The sequence below is a fragment of the Rattus norvegicus genome, chromosome 14 (genome assembly GCF_036323735.1).
Source record: "Rattus norvegicus strain BN/NHsdMcwi chromosome 14, GRCr8, whole genome shotgun sequence".
Taxonomy (NCBI): domain Eukaryota; kingdom Metazoa; phylum Chordata; class Mammalia; order Rodentia; family Muridae; genus Rattus; species Rattus norvegicus.
Genome location: NC_086032.1, coordinates 21,847,976 through 21,868,467, shown reverse-complemented (window position 1 = coordinate 21,868,467; position 20,492 = coordinate 21,847,976). Strand labels below are relative to the sequence as shown.

The 20,492-nt window shown below is 39.6% G+C and overlaps 1 protein-coding gene across 1 annotated transcript in view; it reads right to left on the bottom strand.

The window, feature by feature from the left end:
* Tmprss11f (transmembrane serine protease 11F) overlaps positions 1-19,380 on the bottom strand; it is a 40,526-nt gene extending 21,146 nt beyond the window's left edge. The window contains exons 1-3 of the mRNA XM_063273858.1: positions 19,267-19,380; positions 19,007-19,208; positions 276-394 (exon numbers count right to left, since the gene is read on the bottom strand). Of these exons, the coding sequence (XP_063129928.1) occupies positions 276-394; positions 19,007-19,208; positions 19,267-19,380 (435 nt within the window). The remainder of the gene's footprint in view (positions 1-275; positions 395-19,006; positions 19,209-19,266) is intronic.
* Positions 19,381-20,492: the final 1,112 nt, after the last annotated feature.

Genomic DNA, 20,492 nt, shown 5'->3' with positions numbered 1-20,492 from the left:
ATAACAATTATTAAAAGTAGGGAACAAATGGGAAAAGATAATTTTTGATGCATATTATTGAGATAGTTTTATATATAAACATGCAGAATCACTAATGAACATTAATGGAAAAGAAATAGAGTAGATAAGTACTATGAAAGTTAATAAACAGAAAAATAAGAATTACACCTTTAATGAGATAAAAACTACCAGCACAGCAAATTTGATTAGTCAAATTGCTACATTTTTAGATGATTGTGAGACAGTTGTAAATCAGCATTTCCTATTGGGCTCACCATTCTCTCAATCTGATGACTTCTTTCTATAAACTCTCTTGATGATCTGATTCCGTAATTTTCTTTGTATTTGATGTTTGTGACTTGAAAAGAGGCAAGGTAATAGAACGACTTGTCATCTGAAAGGCAAGAATGGAAGATCCTGTGTTAGTAGGTTCTTTGCTTCAATCCCTGCTAAGTCTGCTTCTACCTAGAACAAAAGTTACTGTACAGAAAGCCATTTTATAATTCCATTATTGCAGTCAACCAAAGAGAAAATTCAGTTCTCAAAGAGCACTGAGTGACCCTCCTCTTACAGATGCATATGCATATCAAAACTTTTCTACAATCAGACTTGTAACACACAATGAAAAGTCAATATTAAATGAAATCACAAAAGTCATATGTTTTATTCCATCTGATACTGTTAACATAAGTTTACCATAATTGGGTTTTGATGACATAATAGCCCAAGCTTTTAAAAATGTGTCTTCATAAAGACCACTACCACCAGTGATCGAGTTTATGCATGTACATGTTATTGAGAACAAAATCTACAACCTTATGAGAATTGCTTCCTCTTCTCCCATTTTCTTTTAAATATATTTTCTATGTATAAATCAGCTTTGTCTAGATCTGTCTTTAAGACAAATTTACCAATATCACTTGCGCACCTGAAGCTTTTCTGTTTTCCCATTACAAAAAAACTAATCTAACCCTTTTTACGTTGACACATCCTCTCTTTCATGGAACCTGATGTCTTGGTTGCTCTCTCTCTCTCTCTCCCTCTCTCTGTCTCTCTCTCTGTCTCTGTCTCTCTCTCTCTCTCTCTCTCTGTCTCCTCCCTCTTTCTTTCCTTCTTTCTTAATTCTTCTCTCATACATTACATTCTGACTGAACTTTCTGTTCCCTCTTACTGTCTCATCACCCCCCCTTCATTTCTCCTCTTCCCCTAAGAAAAGGACAGGCTTCCCAGAGATAGAATATCAACCAAACATAGAATATCAAGATGCAATAAGACTAGTACCTTCCCTTGTATTAGGATGGACATATGGAAAAGGCAACTCAGAAAGAGGAAAAGGGTCCTAAAAGCAGGTAAAAAAGGTCAAAGATAGCCTTTATCTTCTTTTCTGCATACTTAAGAATTTGTGTTGAAATGTTAACAAAGCAAAATTGTTTGTTTTTCTGTATTTCATACCAATCACCCTCAAGATTTTGCTTCTACCATTACTTACTCTGAAAGTTTCTTCATAAATTTTCTGCTGCTTTCATCCTATCCTTGACATTCCTCTTTCTAAGATGATATTTGGAGCGTCCACAGTGAGCTAGCAACCTGTATTCTACTTTGAAGAGCCCCTGCTAGTGTGTCCTAAAAATTTATGAGTTTTCTATTTACTTGTTTGTTTGTTTGCTTTTTGGACACAGTATCTCTACTTAGGCCCAGCTATCTTAACTCACTATGAAGATGAGGCTGCCCCCAAACTCAAGGAAATCTACCTGTGTCTACGTTTGCCTCCCAAATTCTGAGATTAAAGTTGTGCACCTCCATTCCTCATTAGCATTATGTTTCTTAAAAGTGTAGTTTAGGGGTTGGGGATTTAGCTCAGTGGTAGAGCACTTGCCTAGGAAGCGCAAGGCCCTGGGTTCGGTCCCCAGCTCCGAAAAAAAAGAAAGAAAAAAAAGTGTAGTTTAGTTAACCAAAATTAAACGTTGAAAAATGCACCAACAATGACTTTTTACTTAAGTAATCTATGGACCATTCTAATTGCATTTCTGGTCTTACTTTTAAGATCATGGCTTAATCCTTACTCATGGATGAGTGGATGAATGAATCAGTAGTTATCAAGTATTGAGCAGACAAGTTCTAATCAGTCACCTGTACATGCAGTGTCTTAATGGATCCAAGTTATATCTTGATGTCTGTCTTCACAAGATTTTGTAATAGTTCTTTCACAAGAAGTTCTATTATTTACTTAATGACAGCTACTTTTATTCAGTGATGTCTATATTTATATTATTAAATGTATCTATCTACATTTCAATACATTTTAATATATTATAATCTCCAAAAATAAAAAGAGTGACTTTAAAATCAAAAATAATATAAAATCTTTAGTTATAAATTATTATTATTTTATAATCTTGCTAATGCAAAGATTCCACATCATATGGAGTCTGGAGTCAGCAAAACAAAGAGCCAAACAAGCTCTCTCTGACTCTAAAACCCTTACATGCTTTAACGCTGTGTACTGTGTACTGTGTACTGTGTACTGTAATTAAACCACGTACAATGCAAAATCATGTTTATTTTTGTGAAATTATGATTATATTGTTTCTTTCTTCCCTTTTCTTCCTTCAAGCCTCCCACATATACAGCCTTGCTCTCTCTATACACACACACACACACACACACACACGCACACACACACACACACAGAGCAGACAGTTTCCAAACTCAATGTTTAAACTTTCAATTCATTGTATAAGTCATATGCTATGCTAGTGGCTAAATAGTCCATGAACTTTTTCACTGATAGAAAGTCTTCCCAGTGTGCAACTGGTAATGGACTTTCATTTACAAAGTATTAAAAAAAATCAGAAGAAAGGGGAAGGCAGAAAGACAAATAATTCAATAAGAAAATGAGAAAACTCAAGTGAGGACGCTTCAGTCCCACTTGGGAGGGAGAAGAAATCAATCACAGAAGGCAGACAAGGAGGGACTAGGGTGGGAGAGGGGAGGGAGGAGTGGCACATAATGAGGTGCCTGTGGCAGAGGAAACAGGAGAGAAGGTCCGAGGACCAGCAGAATGAATGGAAATATGGAACCTTGCAGGTTGGGAGGTGGGGGTAGTCCCTAGAAAGTACCAGAGACCTGGGAAGTGAAAGACTTTCAGGACTCAAAGGGAAGGGACCTTAGATGAAATGCCCAAATGTAGGGAGAGGGAACTTAAAAAGTTTACCTCCAGTAGAAAGTCAGGGCACCAAGGGGAGGGATGGGGTTGCTATCCCACAGTCAAAAACTCTGACCCAGAATTGTTCCTGCCTAAAAGAACTGCAGGAACAAAAATGGAGAAGAGACTGAGGGAAAGGAGTTCCAGTGACCGGCCCAACTGGGGATCCATCTCAAGGGGAGGCTCCAAGGTCTGACACTATTACTGATGCTATGGTGTGCTTACAGACAGGAGCTCAGCTAGCATGGCTGCCCTCCAAGAGGCCCAACAAGCAGCTGACTAAGACAGACACAGCTACTTACAGATACCCAATGGACTGAAGTCAGGGACCCCTTCCCTGTTGAATTAAGGAAAGGCTGAAAGAAGCTGAGGAGGAGGGAGACCCCATAGGAAGACCAGCAATCTCAACTAACCCAGACCTCTGAGATATCTTAGACAGCGAGCCACCAACCAGGCAGCATACAAGAGCTGGTCTGACGCCTCCCCCCCCCAGCCCATACACAACAGAGGACTGCCTGGTGTGCCCTCAGTGGGAGAAGATGTGCCTAATCCTTGAGAGACTTGAGGCCCAATGGAGTATGGAGGCCTGGTAGGGGTGGGATAGGGTGGGGAGTAGGTGGGGACATCCTCTTGGAGACAGGGGGAGGAGGAATGTGATGAGTGACAACTGTGGGAGGGTGGACCAGGAGGTGTATATGACTGGACTATAAAAAAATAAAAGTGACAGATTAAAAAAAGAAAGGAAGGAAGGAAGGAAGAAAGGGAAGAATGAAAGAAAGAAAGGAAGGAAGGATGAATAAATAAATAAATAAAATGAGATAAGAACTTTAAATAGACATTTACTAATAGAAAGCACAAATGACCTATCGATCCATGAACAGGTCTTCAACAGTTCTCACCATCATTACTGATCATGCAAATGCTATTGAAATTAAAATGGCAACATTGATGCTACCTGAACCAAATTACCTATTATAAAAAGGCATGGAAATGTACTGTTGTGACAGTGATAATTGGCATGCAGAAGAAATAAAGATAAAAAGCTCATTTTAAAAAAAGAAGAAGATTCTCCATAGGCCAGGGTTTATACAGATAGAGCATTTTCCATCTCCACGTTTATTAGGAAAGCCTTTGTACAGTTCCCATGTATACTAAAATATATGTATAAAATACACGAAGACTGATAGTCTTTTAACATCTACAGATTTCACTAATCCCCATGTCCACAAACACATGACAGATTAGTAAATTAGTGTAAATACAAGGCAATACAAGTTTGTTTTTATATAGTCTTGTGTCAATTGGTGGGTTTTATCCTTCTGGGAAAAACTGTGCCTTGTCATTTCCTAGAGTGACCTCATCCCTTAGCTCCTGTCACCTGACACATTCTCCCATTTCTTTTCAGTGCCTTTTCTCCTTCAACCTTGTGCCCCTGTCTCATAGAGGGATCCTTGCAATTGTGCTTAGGGAATGTGCAGAAAATCCATACTAGATCACCATCGCAACAATATTAATGATGACTGGCATGTCTCTTCTGCTATGTAACATTCATGAATTCTGAAGATTTTTGATATGGACCTCTTATGGATGAGTACCTTTCCCAGACATTATGATTGTTAATCTAAAATACTTCTAGACTTTTTTTTATTATTTCTTCCTTGTTTTATCCTTAAACACCTGCAGCATTGGGGGGTGTGTAGGCTCTTTTGTATTTACTGGCTGTCTTTAAGTCTCACTGTATAGCATATGCTAACTGGGAATTTGGTGTGCGTTGGCATTGTTGTTCTTGTGAGTCTTCTGAATCATCCTTCCAGATTCTGAAACTACAGGCATAGGACACTTATTATACAAACATAAACACACTTTATTAACTTTTAGCCCACAATGTCAACAAGAAAGGTAAAATTATGGAAGGTGAGTTGATTTGGGTTTGTCAAAGAGGTAAATAGTATTAATGAGCCAATAAAAATAGCCGGGGATTTTGGATATTTTTTATTTTTTATTTATAGATTGTTCAGTTGTAGTATTATTGGTGGGAGTCCTTAAACCCTTTAAGCAAAATTACAGTTATTTATGATTACAAATATGCAAAGACAAAGGGCTGTGTGTATTTGATTTATCTGTGACAGTAACCATTTTTGCATACAGACAGAGATTCTGAGGTTTATGTTCTTGCCAGTCATGAAATAATTTGACTTTCCTTCAAATAAAATGCTGACTTTGACTTTTTAAAGGTTTTTTTGGGGGTAATTTTTATCCTTCCCTTCCTTCTCACCCCTTCACTTCCCCCTTTTCTTTTCCATTCTTCTAACCCATCATTCTCCCCCACCCAACCCCCACAGATCCGTCTGTCTCTGTCTCTTTCTCTATTTTTTTTTTTTTGTGGTATTGGGGATTTGAATCTGCATCTTAAGACCTGCTCAGCAATTGATCTTCTACTGAACAACAAACGCCCATGGCATTCTTTATTTTTATCACTTTTTATTGGATATATTTCTTTATTTACAGTCACCAAAACTAGATAAGATTGATGAAGCTAAGAAGTGCATGCTGAAAGGGACCGGATATAGATCTCTCCTGAGAGACACAACCAGAGCATGTCAAATACAGAGGCGAATGCTAGCAGCAAACTGAGAACCGGACCCACTTTGGGGGAACTAGAGAAAGAATTGAAAGAGCTGAAGGGCTTTGCAACCCCATAAGAACAACAATGCCAACAAACTAGAGCTTCCAGGGACTAAACCACTACCCAAAGACTGTACGTGGACTGACCCATGGCATTCTTCATTGCTTAAGCTTTGAGGCGGCTGTCTGCTTGTCCAGGCTGACCTTGATCTCACTCAGTAACCCAGATGGTCTCTGAACTTGTCACTTTCTTGCTTTGGTCTTCTGAATAGCTGGGATACTAAGAAGTTTCATAAGTCAGCTATCAGAAGGCGCTTAGGTATAGTTCTATATATAGTGATTCTGAGAAGGGCAAGCAAGCTCATAACTTGATATTATTTGTTCTTTTTTTTATTATTAACTTGAGTTTTTCTTATTTACATTTCGAGTGTTATTCCCTTTCCCGGTTTCCAGGCAAACATCCCCCTAATCCCTCCCCCTCCCTTCTTTATGGGTGTTCCCCTCCCCATCCGCCCCCCATTGCCACCCTCCCCCCAACAATCACGTTCACTGGGGGTTCAGTCTTAGCAGGACCAACGGCTTCCCCTTCCACTGGTGATCTTACTAGAATATTCATTGCTACCTATGGGGTCAGAGTCCAGGGTCAGTCCATGTATAGTCTTTAGGTAGTGGCTTAGTCCCTGGAAGCTCTGGTTGCTTGGCATTGTTGTTCATAACGGGTCTTGAGCTCCTTCAAGCTCTTCCACTTCTTTCTCTGACTCCTTCAACGGGGGTCCCGCTCTCAGTTCAGTGGTTTGCTGCTGGTATTCGCCTCTGTATTTGCTGTATTCTGGCTGTGTCTCTCAGGAGCGGTCTACATCCGGCTCCTCTCGGCCTGGACTTCTTTACTTCATCCATCTTGTCTAATTGGATGGCAGTATATGTATGGGCCACATGTGGGGCAGGCTCTGAATGGGTGTTCCTTCTGTGTCTGTTTTAATCTTTGCCTCTCTATTCCCTGCCAAGGGTATTCTTGTTCCCCTTTTAAAGAAAGAGTAAAGCATTCACATTTTGATCATCTGTCTTGAGTTTCATTTGTTCTAAGCATCTAGGGTAATTCAAGCATTTGGGCTAATAGCCACTTATCAATGAGTGAGTTTCTCTGTGATTGGGTTACCTCACTCACGATGATATTTTCCAGTTCCAACCATTTGCCTATGAATTTCATAAAGTCATTGTTTTTGATAGCTGAGTAATATTCCATTGGTAGATGTACCACATTTTCTGTATCCATTCCTATGTTGAAGGGCATTTGGGTTCTTTCCAGCTTCTGGCTATTATAAATAAGGCTGCTATGAACATAGTGGAGCACGTGTCTTTTTTATATGTTGGGGTCATCTTTTGGGTATATGCCCAAGAGAGATATAGCTGGATCCTCAGGCAGTTCAATGTCCAATGTTCTGAGGAACCTCCAGACTGATTTCCAGAATGGTCATGCCAGTCTGCAATCCCACCAACAATGGAGGAGTGTTCCTCTTTCTCCGCATCCTCGCCAGCATCTGAGGATGCTGACTTTTGTCACCTGAGTTTTTGATCTTAGCCATTCTCACTGGTGTGAGGTGAAATCTCAGGGCTCTTTTGATTTGCATTTCCCTTATGACTAAAGATGTTGAACATTTCTTTAGGTGTTTCTCAGCCATTCGGCATTCCTCAGCTGTGAATTCTTTGTTTAGCTCTGAACCCCATTTTTAATAGGGTTATTTGTCTCCCTGCGGTCTAACTTCTTGAGTTCTTTGTATATTATGGATATAAGGCCTAATCTGTTGTAGGATTGGTAAAGATCTTTTCCCAATATGTTGGTTGCCGTTTTGTCCTAACCACAGTGTACTTTGCCTTACAGAAGCTTTGCAGTTTTATGAGATCCCATTTGTCGATTCTTGATCTTAGAGCATAAGCCATTGGTGTTTTGTTCAGGAAATTTTTTCCAGTGCCCATGTGTTCCAGATGCTTCCCTAGTTTTTCTTCTATTAGTTTGAGTGTGTCTGGTTTGATGTGGAGGTCCTTGATCCACTTGGACTTAAGCTTTGTACAGGGTGATAAGCATGGATCGATCTGCATTCTTCTACATGTTGACCTCCAGTTGAACCAGCACCATTTGCTGAAAATGCTATCTTTTTTCCATTGGATGGTTTTGGCTCCTTTGTCAAAAATCAAGTGACCATATGTGTGTGGGTTCATTTCTGGGTCTTCAATTCTATTCCATTGGTCTATCTGTCTGTCTCTGTACCAATACCATGCAGTTTTTATCACTATTGCTCTGTAATACTGCTTGAGTTCAGGGATACTGATTCCCCCTGAAGTCCTTTTATTGTTGAGGATAGTTTTAGCTATCCTGGGTTTTTTGTTATTCCAGATGAATTTGCAAATTGTTCTCTCTAACTCTTAGACAAATTGGATTGGTATTTTGATGGGAATTGCATTGAATCTGTAGATCGCTTTTGGTAAAATGGCCATTTTTACTATATTAATCCTGCCAATCCATGAGCATGGGAGATCTTTCCATCTTCTGAGGTCTTCTTCAATTTCTTTCTTCAGAGTCTTGAAGTTCTTATTATACAGATCTTTTACTTGCTTGGTTAAAGTCACACCGAGGTACTTCATATTGTTTGGGTCTATTATGAAGGGTGTCATTTCCCTAATTTCTTTCTCGGCTTGTTTCTCTTTTGTGTAGAGGAAGGCTATTGATTTATTTGAGTTAATTTTATACCCAGCCACTTTGCTGAAGTTGTTTATCAGCTTTAGTAGTTCTCTGGTGGAACTTTTGGGATCACTTAAATATACTATCATATCATCTGCAAATAGTGATATTTTGACTTCTTCTTTTCCGATCTGTATCCTCTTGACCTCCTTTTGTTGTCTGATTGCTCTGGCTAGAACTTCAAGAACTATATTGAATAAGTAGGGAGAGAGTGGGCAGCCTTCTCTACTACCTGATTTTAGTGGGATTGCTTCAAGTTTCTCTCCATTTAGTTTAATGTTAGCAACTGGTTTGCTGTATATGGCTTTTACTATTTTTAGGTATGGGCCCTGAATTCCTATTCTTTCCAGGACTTTTATCATGAAGGGGTGTTGAATTTTGTCAAATGCTTTCTTAGCATCTAATGAAATGATCATGTGGTTTTGTTCTTTAAGTTTGTTTATATAATGGATCACGTTGATGGTTTTCCGTATATTACACCATCCCTGCATGCCTGGGATGAAGCCTCCTTGATCATGGTGGATGATTGTTTTGATGTGCTCTTGGATTCGGTTTGCCAGAATTTTATTGAGTATTCTTGCGTCGATATTCATAAGGGAAATTGGTCTGAAGTTCTCTTTCTTTGTTGTGTCTTTGTGTGGTTTAGGTATAAGAGTAATTGTGGCTTCGTAGAAGGAATTCGGTAGTGCTCCATCTGTTTTAATTCTGTGGAATAGTTTGGATAATATTGGTATGAGGTCTTCTATGAAGGTTTGATAGAATTCTGCACTAAACCCGTCTGGACCTGGACTCTTTTGGTTGGGAGACCTTTAATGATTGCTTCTACTTCCTTAGGAGTTATGGGGTTGTTTAACTGGTTTATCTGTTCAAGATTTAACTTTGTTACCTGGTATCTGTCTAGGAAATTGTCCATTTCCTGCAGATTTTCGAGTTTTGTTGAATATAGGCTTTTTTTTGTTTTTGTTTTTGTTTTTGTTTTTGTTTATTATTAACTTGAGTATTTCTTATATACATTTCGAATGTTATTCCCTTTCCCAGTTTCCGGACAAACATCCCCCTCCCCCCTCCCCTTTCTTATCGGTGTTCCCCTCCCACCCTCCCCCCATTGTCCCCCTCCCCCCAACAGTCTAGTTCACTGGGGGTTCAGTCTTAGCAGGACCCAGGGCTTCCCCTTCCACTGGTGCTCTTACTAGGATATTCATTGCTACCTATGAGGTCAGAGTCCAGGGTCAGTCCATGTATAGTCTTTAGGTAGTGGCTTAGTCCCTGGAAGCTCTGGTTGCGTGGCATTGTTGTACATATGGGGTCTCGAGCCCCTTCAAGCTCTTCCAGTTCTTTCTCTGATTCCTTCAACGGGGGTCCTATTCTCAGTTCAGTGGTTTGCTGCTGGTATTCGCCTCTGTATTTGCTGTATTCTGGCTGTGTCTCTCAGGAGCGATCTACATCCGACTCCTGTCGCTCTGCACTTCTTTGCTTCATCCATCTTGTCTAATTGGATGGCTGTATATGCATGGGCCACATGTGGGGCAGGCTCTGAATGGGTGTTCCTTCAGTCTCTGTTTTAATCTTTGCCTCTCTCTTCCCTGCCAAGGGTATTCTTGTTCCCCTTTTAAAGAAGGAGTGAACCATTCACATTTTGATCATCTGTCTTGAGTTTCATTTGTTCTAGGAATTTAGGGTAATTCAAGCATTTGGGCTAATAGCCACTTATCAGTGAGTGCATACCATGTATGTCTTTCTGTGTTTGGGTTACCTCACTCAGGATGATATTTTCCAGTTCCAGCCATTTGCCTACGAATTTCATAAAGTCGTTGTTTTTGATAGCTGAGTAATATTCCATTGTGTAGATGTACCACATTTTCTGTAACCATTCCTCTGGTGAAGGGCATCTGGGTTCTTTCCAGCTTCTGGCTATTATAAATAAGGCTGCAATGAACATAGTGGAGCACGTGTCTTTTTTATATGTTGGGGCATCTTTTGGGTATATGCCCAAGAGAGGTATAGCTGGATCCTCAGGCAGTTCAATGTCCAATTTTCTGAGGATCCTCCAGACTGATTTCCAGAATGGTTGTACCAGTTTGCAATCCCACCAACAATGGAGGAGTGTTCCTCTTTCTCCACATCCTCGCCAGCATCTGTTGTCTCCTGAGTTTTTCATCTTAGCCATTTTCACTGGTGTGAGGGGAAATCTCAGGGTTGTTTTGATTTGCATTTCCCTTATGACTAAAGATGTTGAACATTTCTTTAGGTGTTTCTCAGCCATTCGGCATTCCTCAGCTGTGAATTCTTTGTTGAGCTCTGAGCCCCATTTTTTAATAGGGTTATTTGTTTCCCTGTGGTCTAACTTCTTGAGTTCTTTGTATATTTTGGATATAAGGCCTCTATCTGTTGTAGGATTGGTAAAGATCTTTTCCCAATCTGTTGGTTGCCGTTTTGTCCTAACCACAGTGTCCTTTGCCTTACAGAAGCTTTGCAGTTTTATGAGATCCCATTTGTCGATTCTTGATCTTAGAGCGTAAGCCATTGGTGTTTTGTTCAGGAAATTTTTTCCAGTGCCCATGTGTTCCAGATGCTTCCCTAGTTTTTCTTCTATTAGTTTGAGTGTGTCTGGTTTGATGTGGAGGTCCTTGATCCACTTGGACTTAAGCTTTGTACAGGGTGATAAGCAAGGATCGATCTGCATTCTTCTACATGTTGACCTCCAGTTGAACCAGCACCATTTGCTGAAAATGCTATCTTTTTTCCATTGGATGGTTTTGGCTCCTTTGTCAAAAATCAAGTGACCATATGTGTGTGGGTTCATTTCTGGGTCTTCAATTCTATTCCATTGGTCTATCTGTCTGTCTCTGTACCAATACCATGCAGTTTTTATCACTATTGCTCTGTAATACTGCTTGAGTTCAGGGATAGTGATTCCCCCTGAAGTCCTTTCATTGTTGAGGATAGCTTTAGCTATCCTGGGTTTTTTGTTATTCCAGATGAATTTGCAAATTGTTCTGTCTAACTCTTTGAAGAATTGGATTGGTATTTTGATGGGGATTGCATTGAATCTGTAGATTGCTTTTGGTAAAATGGCCATTTTTACTATATTAATCCTGCCAATCCATGAGCATGGGAGATCTTTCCATCTTCTGAGGTCTTCTTCAATTTCCTTCTTCAGTGTCTTGAAGTTCTTATTGTACAGATCTTTTACTTGGTTTGTTAAAGTCACTCCGAGGTACTTTATATTATTTGGGTCTATTATGAAGGGTGTCGTTTCCCTAATTTCTTTCTCGGCTTGTTTCTCTTTTGTATAGAGAAAGGCAACTGATTTATTTGAGTTAATTTTATACTCAGCCACTTTGCTGAAGTTGTTTATCAGCTTTAGTAGTTCTCTGGTGGAACTTTTGGGATCACTTAAATATACTATCATATCATCTGCAAATAGTGATATTTTGACTTCTTCTTTTCCGATCTGTATCCCCTTGACATCCTTTTGTTGTCTGATTGCTCTGGCTAGAACTTCAAGAACTATATTGAATAAGTAGGGAGAGAGTGGGCAGCCTTGTCTAGTCCCTGATTTTAGAGGGATTGCTTCAAGTTTCTCTCCATTTAGTTTAATGTTAGCAACTGGTTTGCTGTATATGGCTTTTACCATGTTCAGGTATGGGCTTTGAATTCCTATTCTTTCCAGGACTTTTATCATGAAGGGGTGTTGAATTTTGTCAAATGCTTTCTCAGCATCTAATGAAATAATCATGTGGTTTTGTTCTTTCAGTTTGTTTATATAATGGATCATGTTGATGGTTTTCCGTATATTAAACCATCCCTGCATGCCTGGGATGAAGCCTCCTTGATCATGGTGGATGATTGTTTTGATGTGCTCTTGGATTCGGTTTGCCAGAATTTTGTTGAGTATTTTTGCGTCGATATTCATAAGGGAAATTGGTCTGAAGTTCTCTTTCTTTGTTGTGTCTTTGTGTGGTTTAGGTATAAGAGTAATTGTGGCTTCGTAGAAGGTATTCGGTAGTGATCCATCTGTTTCAAGTTTGTGGAATAGTTTGGATAATATTGGTATGAGGTCTTCTATGAAGGTCTGATAGAATTCTGCACTAAACCCGTCTGGGCCTGGGCTCTTTTTGGTTGGGAGACCTTTAATGACTGCTTCTATTTCCTTAGGAGTTATGGGGTTGTTTAACTGGTTTATCTGTTCCTGATTTTACTTCGGTACCTGGTATCTCTCTAGCAAATTGTCCATTTCCTGAAGATTTTCAAGTTTTGTTGAATATAGGTTTTTGTAGTAAGATCTGATGATTTTTTGAATTTCCTCTGAATCTGTTGTTATGTCTCCCTTTTCATTTCTGATTTTGTTAATTTGGACGCACTCTCTGTGTCCTCTCGTTAGTCTGGCTAAGGGTTTATCTATCTTGTTGATTTTCTCAAAGAACCAACTTTTGGTTCTGTTGATTCTTTCTATGGTCCTTTTTGTTTCTACTTGGTTGATTTCAGCTCTGAGTTTGATTATTTCCTGCCTTCTACTCCTCCTGGGTGTATTTGCTTCTTTTTGTTCTAGAGCTTTTAGGTGTGCTGTCAAGCTGCTGACATATGCTCTTTCCTGTTTCTTTCTGCAGGCACTCAGCGCTATGAGTTTTCCTCTTAGCACAGCTTTCATTGTGTCCCATAAGTTTGGGTATGTTGTACCTTCATTTTCATTAAATTCTAAAAAGTTTTTAATTTCTTTCTTTCTTTCTTCCTTGACCAGGTTATCATTGAGTAGAGCATTGTTCAATTTCCAAGTATATGTGGACATTCTTCCTTGATTGTTATTGAAGACCAGTTTTAGGCCGTGGTGGTCCGATAGCACGCATGGGATTATTTCTATCTTTCTGTACCTGTTGAGGCCCTTTTTTGACCAATTATATGGTCAATTTTGGAGAAAGTACCATGAGGAGCTGAGAAGAAGGTATATCCTTTTGCTTTAGGATAGAATGTTCTATAAATATCCGTTAGGTCCATTTGGCTCATGACTTCTCTTAGTCTGTCTACATCTCTGTTTAATTTCTGTTTCCATGATCTGTCCATTGATGAGAGTGGGGTGTTGAAATCTCCCACTATTATTGTGTGAGGTCCAATGTGTGTTTTGAGCTTTAGTAAGGTTTCTTTTACATATGTAGGTGCCCTTGTATTTGGGGCATAGATATTTAGGATTGAGAGTTCATCTTGGTGGATTTTTCCTTTGATGAATATGTAGTGTCCTTCCTTATCTTTTTTGATGACTTTTAGTTGAAAATTGATTTTATTTGATATTAGAATGGCTACTCCAGCTTGCTTCTTCTGACCATTTGCTTGGAAAGTTGTTTTCCAGCCTTTCACTCTGAGGTAGTGTCTGTCTTTGTCTCTGAGGTGTGTTTCCTGTAGGCAGCAGAATGCAGGGTCCTCATTGCGTATCCAGTTTGTTAATCTATTTCTTTTTATTGGGGAGTTGAGGCCATTGATGTTGAAAGATATTAAGGAATAGTGGTTATTGCTTCCCGTTATATTCATATTTGGATGTGAGGTTATGTTTGTGTGCTTTCATTCTCTTTGTTTTGTTGCCAAGACGATTAGTTTCTTGCTTCTTCTAGGGTATTGCTTGCCTCCTTATGTTGGGCTTTACCATTTATTATCGTTTGTAGTGCTGGATTTGTAGAAAGATATTGTTTAAATTTGGTTTTGTCATGGAATATCTTGGTTTCTCCATCTATGTTAATTGAGAGTTTTGCAGGATACAGTAACCTGGGCTGGCATTTGTGTTCTCTTAGGGTCTGTATGACATCAGTCCAGGATCTTCTGGCCTTCATAGTTTCTGGCGAGAAGTCTGGTGTGATTCTGATAGGTCTGCTTTTATATGTTACTTGACCTTTTTCCCTTACTGCTTTTAGTATTCTTTCTTTATTTTGTGCGTTTGGTGTTTTGACAATTATGTGACGGGGGGTGTTTCTTTTCTGGTCCAATCTATTTGGAGTTCTGTAGGCTTCTTGTATGCCTATGGGTATCGCTTTTTTTAGGTTAGGGAAGTTTTCTTCTATGATTTTGTTGAAGATATTTACTGGTCCTTTGAGCTGGGAGTCTTCACTCTCTTCTATACCTATTATCCTTAGGTTTGATCTTCTCATTGAGTCCTGGATTTCCTGTATGTTTTGGACCAGTAGCTTTTTCCGCTTTACATTATCTTTGACAGTTGAGTCAATGATTTCTATGGAATCTTCTGCTCCTGAGATTCTCTCTTCCATCTCTTGAATTCTGTTGGTGAGGCTTGTATCTACAGCTCCTTGTCTCTTCTTTTGGTTTTCTATATCCAGGGTTGTTTCCATGTGTTCTTTCTTGATTGCTTCTATTTCCATTTTTAATTCCTTCAACTGTTTGATTGTGTTTTCCTGGAATTCTTTCAGGGATTTTTGCGATTCCTCTCTGTAGGCTTCTACTTGTTTATTAATGTTTTCCTGTGTTTCCCTAAGTGTGTTCATGTCTTTCTTGAAGTCCTCCAGCATCATGATCAAATATGATTTTGAAACTAGATCTTGCTTTTCTGGTGTGTTTGGATATTCCATGTTTGTTTTGGTGGGAGAATTGGGCTCCGATGATGGCATGTAGTCTTGGTTTCTGTTGCTTGGGTTCCTGCGCTTGTCTCTCGCCATCAGATTATCTCTAGTGTTACTTTGTTCTGCTATTTCTGACAGTGGCTAGACTGTCCTATAAGCCTGTGTGTCAGGAGTGCTGTAGACCTGTTTTCCTCTCTTTCAGTCAGTTATGGGGACAGAGTGTTCTGCTTTCGGGCGTGTAGTTTTTCCTCTCTACAGGTCTTCAGCTGTTCCTGTGGGCCTGTGTCTTGAGTTCACCAGGCAGCTTTCTTGCAGCAGACAAGTTGGTCTTACCTGTGGTCCCGAGGCTCAAGTTTGCTCGCGGGGTGCTGCCCAAGGGCTCTCTGCGGCGGCAGCAACCAGGAAGACCTGTGCCGCCGTTTCCGGGAGCTTCAGTGCACCAGGGTTCCAGATGGCCTTTGGTGTTTTTCTCTGGCCGAGATGTATTTACAGAGAGCAGTCTCTTCTGGTTTCCCAGGCTTGTCTGCCTCTCTGAAGGTTCAGCTCTCCCTCCCACGGGATTTGGGTGCAGAGAACTCGAATATAGGCTTTTATAGTAAGATCTGATGATTTTTTGAATTTCCTCTGAATCTGTAGTTATGTCTCCCTTTTCATTTCTGATTTTGTTAATTTGGAAACACTCTCTGTGTCCTCTCGTTAGTCTAGCTAAGGGTTTATCTATCTTCTTGATTTTCTCAAAGAATCAACTTTTGGTTCTGTTGATTCTTTCTATGGTCCTTTTTGTTTCTACTTGGCTGAATTCAGCTCTGAGTTTGATTATTTCCTGTCTTCTACTCCTCCTGGGTGTATTTGCTTCTTTTTGTTCTAGAGCTTTTAGTTGTGCTGTCAAGCTGGTGACATATGCTCTCTCCTGTTTCTTTCTGCAGGCACTAAGAGCTATGAGTTTTCCTCTTAGCACAGCTTTCATTGCGTCTCATAAGTTTGGGTATGTTGTATCTTCATTTTCGTTAAATTCTAAAAAGTCTTTAATTTCTTTCTTTATTTCTTCCTTGACCAGGTTATCGTTGAGTAGAGCATTGTTCAACTTCCACGTATATATGGGAGTTCTTCCCTTATTGTTATTGAAGACCAGCTTTAGGCCGTGGTGGTCTGACAGCACGCATGGGATTATTTCTATCTTTCTGTACCTGTTGAGGCCCTTTTTTGACCAATTATATGGTCAGTTTTGGAGAAAGTACCATGAGGAGCTGAGAAGAATGTATATCCTTTTGGTTTAGCATAGAATGTTCTATAAATATCTGTTAAGTCCATTTGGTTCATGACTTCTCTTAGTCTGTCTACATCTCTGTTTAATTTCTGTTTCCATGATCTGTACATTGAGGATAGTGGGGTGTTGAAATCTCCCACTATTATTGTGTGAGGTGCAATGTGTGTTTTGAGCTTTAGTAAGGTTTCTTTTACGTATGTAGGTGCCCTTGTATTTGGGGCATAGATATTTAGGTTGAGAGTTCATCTTGGTGGATTTTTCCTTTGATGAATATGAAGTGTCCTTCCTTATCTTTTTTGATGACTTTTAGTTGAAAATTGATTTTATTTGATATTAGAATGGCTACTCCAGCTTGCTTCTTCTGATCATTTGCTTGGAAAGTTGTTTTCCAGCCTTTCACTCTGAGGTAGTATCTGTCTTTGTCTCTGAGGTGTGTTTCCTGTAGGCAGCAGAATACAGGGTCCTCGTTGCATATCCAGTTTGTTAATCTATGCCTTTTTATTGGGGAGTTGAGACCATTGATGTTGAGAGATATTAAGGAATAGTGATTATTGCTTCCTGTTATATTCATATTTAGATGTGAGGTTATGTTTGTGTGCTTTTCTTCTCTGTGTTTTGTTGCCAAGATGATTAGTTTCTTGCTTCTTCTAGGGTATAGCTTGCCTCCTTATGTTGGGCTTTACCATTTATTATCCTTTGTAGTACTGGATTTGTAGAAGGATATTGTGTAAATTTGGTTTTGTCATGGAATATCTTGGTTTCTCCATCTATGTTAATTGAGAGTTTTGCAGGATACAGTAACCTGGGCTGGCCGTTGTGTTCTCTTAGGGTCTGTATGACATCTGTCCAGGATCTTCTGGCTTTCATAGTCTCTGGTGAAAAGTCTGGTGTGATTCTGATAGGTCTGCGTTTATATGTTACTTGTCCTTTTTCCCTTATTGCTTTTAATATTCTTTCTTTATTTTGTGTATTTGGTGTTTTGACTATTATGTGATGGGAGGAGTTTCTTTTCTGGTCCAATCTATTTGGAGTTCTGTAGGCTTCCTGTATGCTTATGGGTATCTCTTTCTTTAGGTTAGGGAAGTTTTCTTCTATGATTTTGTTGAAGATATTTACTGGTCCTTTGAGCTGGGAGTCTTCACTCTCTTCTATACCTATTATCCTTAGGTTTGATCTTCTCATTGAGTCCTGGATTTCCTGTATGTTTTGGACCAGTAGCTTTTTCTGCTTTACATTATGTTTGACAGTTGAGTTGATGATTTCTATGGAATCTTCTGCTCCTGAGATTCTCTCTTTCTTCTCTTGTATTTGTTGGTGAAGCTCATATCTATAGCTCCTTGACTCTTCTTTTGGTTTTCTATATCCAGGGTTGTTTCCATGTGTTCTTTCTTGATTGTTTCTATTTCCATTTTTAATTCCTTCAACTGTTTGATTGTGTTTTCCTGGAATTCTTTCATGGATTTTTGTGACTCCTCTCTATGGTCTTCTACTTGTTTATTTATGATTTCCTAGAATTCTTTCAGGGTTTTTTGTGACTCCTCTCTATGGGCTTCTACTTGTTTATTTATGTTTTCCTGGAATTCTTTTAGGAATTTTTGCGATTCCTCTCTGTAGGCTTCTACTTGTTCTCTAAGGGAGTTCTTCACGTCTTTCTTGAAGTCCTCCAGCATCATAATCAAATATGATTTTGAAACTAGATCTTGCGTTTCTGGTGTGTTTGGATATTCCATGTTTGCTTTGGTGGGAGAATTGGGCTCCGATGATGCCATGTAGTCTTGGTTTCTGTTGCTTGGGTTCCTGCGCTTGCCTCTCGCCATCAGATTATCTCTAGTGTTACTTTGTTCTGCTATTTCTGACAGTGGCTAGACTGTCCTATAAGCCTGTGTTTCAGGAGTGCTGTAGACCTGTTTTCCTGTTTCCTTTCAGCCAGTTATGGGGACAGAGTGTTCTGCTTTTGGGCGTGTAGTTTTTCCTATCTACAGGTCTTCAGCTGTTCCTGTGGGCCTGTGTCTTGAGTTCACCAGGCAGGTCACTTGCAGCAGAAATGTTGGTCTTACCTGTGGTCCCGAGGCTCAAGTTTGCTCATGGGGTGTTGCTTATGAGCTCTCCGTGGCCGCAGCAACCAGGAAGATCTTCGCCGCCCTTTCCGGGAGCTTCTGTGCACCAGGGTTCCAGATGGAGTTTGGTGTTTTCCTCTGGTGTCAGAGATGTGTGCAGAGTGAAGTCTCTTCTGGTTTCCCAGGCGTGTCTGACTCTCTGAAGGTTTAGCTCTCCCTCCCACGGGATTTGGGTGCAGACAACTGCTTATCTGGTCGGTCCCTTCAGGTTCAGGCGGTGTCTCAGACGCAGACTATTTGTTCTTATTATGAATATATACATATATATATATACGTATGTGCATATATATATTCTTTGTGTTTCATTTAAATGTACCTACCAGTGTGGTGACAATTTAAAATTTAATTATTTAGAAATGTATATTGCGACTTTTTGTTTTTATTACACTATACTTTTGCATCACTAAAATATATTTACCACTTAATATCATCAAAATATCAAATTCCATGCAACAGAGTGCACTTATACAATGGAAATGTGACCTGGATACTAACCTTCAACCACGAAATGAGTGACGATGCCAATTGTGATTCCTATGATTGCGACAATCGCCAATGTGAACAGAGCTAGTCGTATAGGGTCCCAAAACTGTTGCTGTCTTCTTTGATATTCGATTCGTGGATATTCGGTTTCTGAAAATTCAACTGGTCTGTGAAAATGGAACAAAGCACAACAACAATTCAAAGAGTTGCTCGTCTGTGTTTCCAATGTTCGTTAGTCAAATGATTTGTACTGCTCAGTCTCCCTGGGTTACTTGAGTCCCAGTGAGAACACTGTGAAGTGTGCATCTTGCCCGAAGCCCAAACCACAGTCCACATTTAAGTCCTATTGATGTGCTAATTTCTTTGCACTGATTTTTGTGTGGCATGCTAGCAACTTAAAAGTTTGCTAGTGCAATGAATAGCCTAGTAAGAGCACCAGGGAAGGGGAAGCCCTTGGTCCTGCCGAGACTGAACCCCCAGTGAATGTGATTGTTGGGGGGACTGCGGTACTGGGGAGAGGATGGGGAGGGGAACACCCATAGAGAAGGGGAGGGGGAGGGGTTAGGGAGATGTTGGCCCAGAAACCGGGGAAGGGAATAACAATCAAAATGTAAATAAGAAATACCCAAGTTAATAAAGATGGGGGAAAAAAGTTTGCTAGTGAAATATAAAGACTAAGTTTAAAAACTGATACTTTATAATATTTTACGTTATTTAACAAGGGAAATTTTAAGCATGAGTTTGCATAGTTCCATAAGTTGTAACCTGTTAAAAACAAAAGACTGTAAAACAAGACTTAAAAAGCAATCTTAAGAAATTCTTAATGGCTTGTTTTTAAAGTAACCACACAGACTAGAGAGAGAAAGCTCGGTGATTAACAGCATTTGCTGCTCTTCCTGAAGGACTGGATTTGATTTCCAGCACCCACCATGGGGACTCACAACTAACTCCAGTTCCAAGGTACCACATGCCCTTTTCTGGCCTCTGCAGGTTCTGCATGCAAGTGGTGCACAAATATTCTTATAAGCAAAAACACTCACATGCATAAATAAAATAAATAGAAAACATTTTTAAAAGTTTTTTTAAAAGTAACAGCATCACGTTTAAGACATGAGCAGGGGTCTTTGTATTTTGTTGGTATTCCCAGCCAAAGCCCACAGCTTGAGAGTTGTACTTGGTGGCACTCAGTAGTCAGGGCCCCTGTGACTGGTCCCACTGACTTGTCCCAGGTTTCCTGGTGCAGTACTTCTAGGGACAGCACATCATTTGGACCATCTTTTACCCAACATAGAATTGTTGTTCACTTAATTTTTAAGTCCTCAAATAGCATTTAGTGCTATGGTTTTTGTATATTTTTATGAAAATGTCATTTTATTTGACAGATATGAATTGCAAATGTTCGCTAATATAGAAGCAATTGTTAAGTTATTACGTATGACATTAAAGTGCCTCACAAAACATTGTGTTTAACTTAGAGTTTTGATAAGCATGCTGCCTT